The sequence below is a fragment of the Cyclospora cayetanensis genome, unplaced genomic scaffold (genome assembly GCF_002999335.1).
Source record: "Cyclospora cayetanensis isolate NF1_C8 unplaced genomic scaffold, CcayRef3 CcayRef3_contig_74, whole genome shotgun sequence".
NCBI classification, from domain to species: Eukaryota; Apicomplexa; class Conoidasida; order Eucoccidiorida; family Eimeriidae; genus Cyclospora; species Cyclospora cayetanensis.
Genome location: NW_020312745.1, coordinates 33599 through 42188, shown reverse-complemented (window position 1 = coordinate 42188; position 8590 = coordinate 33599). Strand labels below are relative to the sequence as shown.

The following is an 8590-nucleotide window of genomic DNA, read 5'->3' as shown; positions in this document are numbered from 1 at the left end:
TTTCCAATAGCGTTTAGACTTTCATCATTTCTCATTTATCAAACGCCAAGTAAAGGAGCTAGAACATCGCTCTCCTACCAGGTTCACCGGGTTTCACCACTTCGGGGCTGTGCGATGGTTGGCACGTGATTCTTACGCTATCCCCGTAGCTTGGGAGAGCCTTTCAAGGCATTACCTCTATCTAATTCCACCCGTAGCTGATCTGTGGGGAATCAGAGCTACTGCCGCAAGGACCCACACCGTTTGTCGGCGGTTGAGGAGAATGGTTCCTTACGTGTACTTCATTACCTGTTTGCTTCATCTCGCGGTGAGCGCAGACTTAGTGTTAGGGATGTCGAACCAGCTCCAATATGGTGACTTTTCTAAGCTTAGAGAGTTCAAACCATTCTCGATTGCGTGCCTCTTAGCTTCCCCACAGGGCCACTTGGTGCGCTCTTACTTCCACATTTTAGCCTCTAGTAAGAATGCATGGTTAGTACATGTTTCAAAATACTTAACTAGAGCTAGTGCAGTAGGATACGCGCTTCATAGCTCAAGGGCTCGGCAGTGCCTGTCCATCTTGATTGAAAGGCACACCCCTTCAATCCCCTACGCAAGGTGGTCACCAAGTTTGACTTGCCACTGTTCCTCATTAAATGTGTAATCCTTCCCTAAGGAGCTCCATCTGGACTTCTGTACGTGTGGATATATAATTAGTGGGGAAAAGACTTGGATTTACGGGGAAAGAACTTTTAAAGGTAGTCAATTGCGGGTTTTAGCCTGTCAATGAATCCTGTTTGATGTCCACCCCTTCACATGTCTAGACGATATGTAGGTATCATTACAGATCCTCATCCATAGATGTGTGTTCCTCAGCGGGGATATTATTTACGTATTAGTACAAAGTGCACCTGCGATACCGCTTTCAGGTACCGCCTTCCCGCCTCTTCAGCATACCCTCCCCCAGTCACTTTTCTCCATGCAGTTTGGTGCGAACGTTCTTTCGCCATTTTAATACTCAGCCTCTCGCATTCTAAGTGATCGTTTTACTATTTAAGCTCGTTTTTCTCAGCCCTGTTCGCCTCGCGATATGTGCCACGATAGATATGTGTATCATGATTCAATCACTTCGCTGCAGAGATTGTGTTAGCCAGAATTCGCGTCCAGTGACTCCCCAACATTATCATAGTCCCTCAAATTCCGTGCGCACTTCCTTACCAAAACTCAGCGCTTCGCTAGATTATTTAGCTATATAGCTAACAGCACTTTTAGGTGTGGCCTTGAATATAATTGGTGGACGCTGCTGGGTATTCAACTACCCTTAGCTCTACCAGCGGTGTATGCCGGATATCCATGAGCATTGACTGCCTCTCAGCGTGAAAGAGTGTTTTAGCAGCTACGGGAGTGGCCATTTTCTACCAAGGCCATGCACAGGTGCCCCGCACCTTATGCATCAGCGTTCTACTGGTAGTACACGAAATTATTCTAGTACTAATGAAGGACGCTACAATGACTATTCAACGCGTTATCATCCTACTTACCTGTTTGATATCACATTTCGCGCATGCAAATTGCATTTTTCCTGTAATTTCAACTTTAGGCGTACAGTAACTGTTTCGGCATTTTGTCTAATCAAGAAAGCCCATCGTCTCCTGCCTCGATTGATATGCCCGAGGACGCCGGGAAAGGTATGCAGGTCACTGCACATCAAGCTGAGCTAATGGTTAGAGGCTTACCAGAGAAAGTGAGAAACGTTGTACATGGGCATATGCACTTTCACCTTATTCTCATGTGCTGATTTGCGCTCATTTGCAAAACGATTCACTACCTCAGGAGCAACATTAGCAGTCCTTCCTCCAAAAGCCATGATCCAAGTGCGACTCTCCATCTTTTGGAGGGTACCCTGTGGAGCAGCCTTGCCGACCACGTAGAGATGGTTTGGTCCTCCAGCTGTACACACCCTACTACAATTTGAAGTGCCTTCAGCTTATTTCAGTGTTGTCATGTTTTCTCCAAACAATAATGTGGTTGTAGTATATTGACCCCTGCGCAGGTGCCCCAAGAAACAGGAATATGCAGCGACATTGTGCTCTCCGCCAGCGGCTCCGTCTGTACGGCTGCACAAGGACAGCAGCAAAGCCTCACACATAAAGCTAGCCCGCAAGAGCATGTTGCAATCGACATGCGCACTTATTTTTTCTCATTGTGAAGCACCGTGTTTTAAAAATTATTCACGGTGCACAGCAAAATGTCATCGCCTGCGCATGTGCAATTCTCAGCTTACGTCCCAGAAGACCCTGCACTCACATACACCTGGTAGGATTTTCTGGCAGCAAGCACCAGAGACCTGCAAAGACAGTGTTTTGATAGCAGCCATAACGCGTGCTGGAACTCTACTCAGATCACCTCCATTAAGTCATGTGAAACGTAAGAAGTAATGTGTGGTTTTCCCCAGGAAAAACACAGGTCCAGCGTCTTTAAATCTCCAGAATTTCTTACTGAATTTGAGAGATGGTGAAGTGATGATTCCACGGGATGTCGTGTATAGTGCCGCCACCGAGTTCATTTCCAGGTACCCCGGGGCCAAAAGCATAGAACTTGAATTCTCTGTGACAGTAACAGATACAACAGGAGCCACTGATACAGGTAGGCTGTAGCTCGCTAAAGTCTTCCACTATTTCAGAAAATGATGGCATATATGTGCCCTTGCCCTCAGCTGACTCATAGAGGGCTATGTAAGCTTTCATGTCAGGGCTTAGTGCAATAATGTGCTGAGGCTGCCGCACTGCAAATCCAGGACGCAGAAGCACTAGACAATCTAACGACTCAGCTGGAATGTGTACTGTGCTGCAGCATCGGGCAAGGTCGATCTGGCGTTGCAACTGGAACCTCCTTTCCTCGCACTGAATTCCGCGGATAGTTTTTCCATTCAGAAGCACGAGAGCGTGAACTTATCAGTAATCCCTGATTATTGCCCTTTTGTGGCAACACTATTCGACCCGGGTGTAAGTCTACAGTGGACAGCTAGCTGCCCCAATGACCCGCGAACAGCCGATCAGCTGCTGCGGCTAAGTGCCGACGAAACTACTGCCAGTGTAAGGCCATATACGCTGACTCCCGGATACAGATATACCATTAGCGCAACCCTGCGCTACACTTCAGACGCGACTCTCAGCGCATCGAAGGAGTTCACAATCGCCGTAGGCACAGACAGTGTCCAGATTCGGATTCAGTATGCCCCGCATCCTAGTCGGTCTGAGCGAGGTAGCAAAGCTGGCAGAGTTACATTGGATGCAAATCGGGCGTCGCATCGTGAGGAGCCTACGGCTGTTACTGAGGAAGCCACTCTCTCAGCTGATGGTACGACATTACCTGGTAGAGACACCCTGTAACAGAGCGTCTGCTCTCCTCCGGGGTCGTAGCAGCAGCAGCCCTACATATTACGGGGCCCCGTCGAAATTCGTTCAAGCGCTAGTCTCCAGATAAGTGCTCAAGAACCCATCACTCGACATTTACACAGCACTCTCATCGATCTAAGAGCCGCACGCAGCTCTTGTTCTTTTTATTGCATTAACAGACGTAGGGGGCTTCTTCTGTAAGCCTCTGGTGGCAGTTAAATGATACTAACTGCATGCGACTAATTCGAGTACTCAACCGTTTTCCTTCCACTTTTCATAGTTATTCACCCATAGGCTGATAAGAGTAGCAAAGGCCCCGGGCCTTTCTTCATGACCTCTCTAAGAGGCTTCATTACTCCACGTTCGTGACATGAAGCGGGCGCTGCAGTGTCAGAATCCAAACCTTGGCGATGCTTTTCTGCTCTGCTGGCCTTCTGTGCAGCTTAGCACACGACCAGATATAGGCATCTGAAAAAAGAAAACGGGGAGACGATACGCGAATAAGTGCTAATTATTTGCCTACGTGTTACAAGGGTGTTGACAGATGTACGGCTAGAGGGCTACATAAAGCTCTTTTCTTCACTAAGTAGTTTGACATCCTTTTCCAAGCGTCTCGTAATTAAAGTCATTTTTGGCCTTTCATGTTAGGGATATAATACTCTTACACTGTATTTACAGCTGCTGCTTACATCACCCCCACCAGTGCAATTTCACTCTTCTGAGTTGACTCTTTTTGCGGCAGCTGTGATCCCCGCAGCGTCAACCGCAAAACCGCTGTTTGAGTTGTCATTTATTAGGGGCACACTACGAAAATGGGGTATTCTGTGGCAGCGCTTGTCTGAATAGCGGAGATAGTAGCTTCCTATGCCCACCAAAAAATAAAGATACCTTCCTCTGAAGTAGCGTCGCTATTTGTCCCCCCGCAGCATTGTGTACACCACGGTAGGTTGGTCAAAGGCTTCTGATGCAACACGGCCGGCTTCGGCTGCTGTGGCGTCAGCTGTCTGCAATAGGGCTACAGCGAGTACATTTAGCCGAAAAAGATTGCAACTAAAAGAGAAGAGCTGCACCCGCAACGGTTGACGAGAGAGCTGCTACCGCAGCTGCTTCTGCAAATACAGCTGTGGCAGCAGCAAATTTACTCGAATGCTCCAAGCGCTGGCTCATGCATTGTCCGTCAGAGAGGATGACTAAGTTACGAGATTATCCATATTTTCTACTGCAGTGGAGTGTGCATGCGCCGCACTCTTCTTCGATATCTACTAAGATGTCTAAAGACTGTAGAGAGCTGCAAACCTGCCAGATAGACGTGGCAAGTGCTGCGTGCAGAAAAGGCACCCAGGTATCTCTGGGTCCATGCAAAAACGTGCGGTGCCGGTTAGCTCATTCTATGCCGTACACTGCTGTCAGCTGTCGCAGCGAACCGCTGCTGTGTCACATTGAAAGCCGAACTGTGTTCCTGTGCAACTCTTACTGCTGACCTGACTGGCGTTGCTGCCCCAACTGCAGCTCCTGCTGTGGTGTGCCTTCCACTGTAGGGGAAGGAGATACAAGCTCAATGCGGTATTTAGTTGGAGCGCTTTTTACACGACATGCATGCGGCTCATTGCAAATTTGCTGCCTTTTCTGCTCACTAAAAACTTTGGGTTCATCCTTGTGGATCAGATCGCTCAAGAACATCTGCTTCTGCTCCAATACGAATTCATGCTGCTGTTGCTGTTCACCTGCACGGTGCACATACTCCTTCAGGAGCCGCAGTTGTTCTCCTTTTGGCATGCTGCCGCATGTGCAGCCAGAAGCCTCGGCTTTAAAATTTGTTGCTGCTGCTGCTGCCCTTTGCCGTAACAGCAACTGCGGTGTCTTTCCGGCAGGGACTGCCTCTGAGGCCCCCTCCAGGATCAGCAGCTCGTCCAGCTGTAGCTCCAGCAGTTGCATGTACACCTGGTGCAGTTCGCTACGTTTCCTGCAACAAGAAGAGGCCATGCGTCTGATAAATCCCTTGCGTCGCTCCTTTTCCGTATCTTGTTCCTCGGGCACTGTTGCTACAGTTGGTGCTGGACAGACAAACACAAGGCCACCCAGTTGCAGGCCCTCTGCCACCAGTTCAGTCCTAAGCCATAGCGCTGGGATAAGGCCCCTGCCCTCGCTGTACAGAATAATGCTTAGAGGTGTTTGCTGCTGGTGTTGCAGCAGCCATACAAATGCAGCACGAATATCATTGTAGACCCCAGCCAATGATGCCCGACACAACCGTCGCTGTTGCTTTTGCTGCTCCTGCTTTTTAGTGTTACTGCAGCAGCAAAAGCCATATCCAGTATACTCATACGCCAAGACGTTGATAGACAGAGAGCGGCAGAGGGATACTATCAAGGGATACATACAACCCAGGTCCTTGTCGCTGCCGTGGGAGACCAAGAGAGTCTGTTTCGCTGCTGGGTGATGCAAAAAGAGGGCAGGGATTATGCTGCCACTAGCTGTTGTGAGCTGTAGCACTTTCAGACTAATGGTGCTGCTATTGCTACATTTCCAGCATGCAGCGCAAGGAAAACGTTTGTTCATGCTGCTATTGTGGCTCATACGGAAGCGCCAGCTGCTGCTATTGAAAGGCCCCTGCCTTGTGGCTACCGCTCCTGCTGTTGGTCCACCTGATGCCCCTGTTGATGCTGCAGCGGCAGCCTCTGCTGCTGGTACCCCTGAAGGCGCGAATGAAGCCTCTTCGCTATCTCCGTCATGGAAGCTGCTGCTGCACTGGGAAGAGCAAGATGGGATACGTAGCAGGTTGTTGGATGGAGGTATTGCATCAGCAGTGGAAGAATCTTTGACATTGCAGTTACAGAAGCCATTCCAGTCACCATAAACAGTCGTGCAGGCTGGGCACAGAGCGGTAGGCAGCTGCTGCGGCAGCTCACGCTTCTGTTGTAGCAGGAAACAAGTCAGATGTGGCTCTGAGCTGCCTAGTTTTGGGGGCCTGCAGCAGCCAATGGCTCTGGTGTGGCCGTTGCTGAGTTGGTGGCTTGTTCCTATCAGGCATGTCTGAAAGCGCCTAGCGTGGCTGCTACGTATCTCATAAGTCTTAGCTTCATAGTCAGGGGCCTCCCAACCTGCTCTGGAGCCCTTGCGCCAAAAGGGCAGAAACAAGCAGCGGAAAGACGTTGCGCCTTGTGCAGGCAAATCCGTAACCATCCTGCTGTGAGAGCTGCTGCTGATACTGCTGCATCCACATATGCTCACTGGGTGCTGCGTCCTCTGCTGGGTCCCTGCAGCTGATCCTGCAAGTGCTCCCGTTTGGTCACTGCCACTGTTATGTAGTGCCGTCGTAGCTGCAGGTTGAAGGGCTGCCACTGCTGCCAGGACTGCTACTAATTTTTTCGTGCCCTCAGTGCTATCAATTTGCCTCGCAGAAGCAACACAGGCCATCAGCTTCTACTGGTGCTGCTGCTGCTGCCGCCGCCGCTGCCACGTTTGAGTAGTCAAGTGCTCAAACGATCGACAGCCCCAGTACCCACTGCAAGACGGTCTTCTGGTGGCCAGACGAGTCTCTGCTAGCAGACAAATATTCAGCTGGTGTGTTTATTGGTGCTGCTGTTGCGTACACCTTACTTCGGCTGCAGCAAGGGCTGCCTTCCGTGAAAAGATGTGACGCTGCTCCTGCTGTAGCCCCTAGTGCCGGTGTTATTAACCTTCCCCCTCGTGAAAAAGAGTTTCTGATGCCACTTAAACTGCCCTGTGGTCAAAAATGGGCGTACAACTTTTGCACAGCAGTAGCTGCCTCTCCTGCTACGACAGTGTCTGCGGCGCCGCCGACTGCAGCCTCTGGAACGCATGCTGTGGTAGCACCACCGACAGTTATCGCTCGTGCTGCTTGCTGCATATTGTAGTAGTTCCTTTAGGAGTTGATTTCCGTCTTATCGGGGCATGAGCGTTGGCATCAATCTGTGCTAGTTTGCCCATCCGGTGTTCCTGCGGCAGGAGCTGCTACTCCGCAAAGTTCCAAAAGAGCAACCGCAGTGCAAACAACAGCAGTGGTTTACACGTCAGTAAAGGCATCAGTTAAGTCTGATGCAGATATCGGAGTGGCAGTTCGGTATTACCAACAAAGCAGCAGACGATTGCAAATGAAGCTAAAGCAGTAGCGCATACATCTGTGCGCAGGCAGCACCTAGAGAATTTGGCGAGTCTTTGTTGCTTCTAAAGAAGCTGTTCCGCTTCAAGAGCTTTGATGGCAGCAGCTGCAGCTCGAGAGGCCGGCGTCGCTCAACACAAGATCGAGCAGTAGGTGCCAATGCTGTATGCTTTTGCTGAGGAATTAAATCGACCTTAGCAGCGGCGCCTGCTGCAGGAAGTTTGCCTATCATGCGGCCTACTGGGACAGCAGGTAAATGCAAGAACAGCCTTAGGGGTGTAGCGAGTCTACATGCAGTTGCGGCACCAGCTGTTTCCCTTGCTGCGACTCTTCTTGCATGAATGATATGCGACAGTTGTGCTTCTATATACATGCAGAGGAAGAATCCTTTCAGTACGGCAAGAGGGTGAGTCTCTCCGGAGAGCTGTCGAAGTTTCTGCATTGCTGACACTTCCAAAACCTATTGACGAGGAGTCCGTAGCTGCTACCATATCCTCAAACAATCAAATGTGAAGCAGCAGGCTAAGGGTTCGCGTCCTTGCACTGTTCGCTATTTTCGCTGCAGCAATGCAGTTCGAAACGCCTTGGTCTCCCGCTTGTTACTGTGCCCCAGCATCCTGCCCTAGAGCAGCAGCAACAACAACACCAGGGAAAGGCGGCTTCGACAATCGAAACGGGTGAGCAACAGAAAGATGAACTAGCACGCGGTAGGGACCTCCACCACCGTTTCCTCAAAATCTTGTGAGCTTAGGATATAAGGTTTAGGATTCACCGTGGAGAGCTCCGTTTAACGCATTATGGTTTGGGCTTTGCGTGATTTCCCAGGTCGTCGCCTATGGGAAGGTAACAAGCGAAAGGCTGGCAGCGAGGATGACGTTCCCCGAGACAGTAAGGCCTTTAAATTTTCCAAAGCAGCTGCTCGTCTATAATTTCATGAAGATGCCAACTAAATTTTTCGAAACTATGCTAAATAAAGTCTTTGTGCAATTGTCTTGGTCTTCGGGTCGGGCAGGAGTTTCCAGAGAAGGGTCCGGGGTTGCGGGGAACGTTCTTTCTCCGCCATAGCTGCTCCATTGCTCATGAGTGGCAC

The 8590-nt window shown here is 50.0% G+C and overlaps 2 protein-coding genes across 2 annotated transcripts; one reads left to right on the top strand and one right to left on the bottom strand.

Moving 5' to 3' along the window:
- The first annotated feature begins 2227 nt into the window (after window positions 1–2227).
- Window positions 2228–3371, top strand: LOC34621456. The gene is made up of 3 exons (XM_026335592.1): window positions 2228–2295; window positions 2435–2625; window positions 2833–3371. Exons 1-3 carry the CDS (start codon window positions 2228–2230, stop codon window positions 3369–3371), a joined length of 798 nt encoding a protein of 265 aa, XP_026191377.1.
- A 1476-nt stretch (window positions 3372–4847) lies between these two features.
- On the bottom strand, window positions 4848–6794 carry LOC34621457. The gene has a single exon (XM_026335591.1). The coding sequence runs from the start codon at window positions 6792–6794 to the stop codon at window positions 4848–4850; it is 1947 nt and encodes a 648-aa protein (XP_026191376.1).
- Window positions 6795–8590: the final 1796 nt, after the last annotated feature.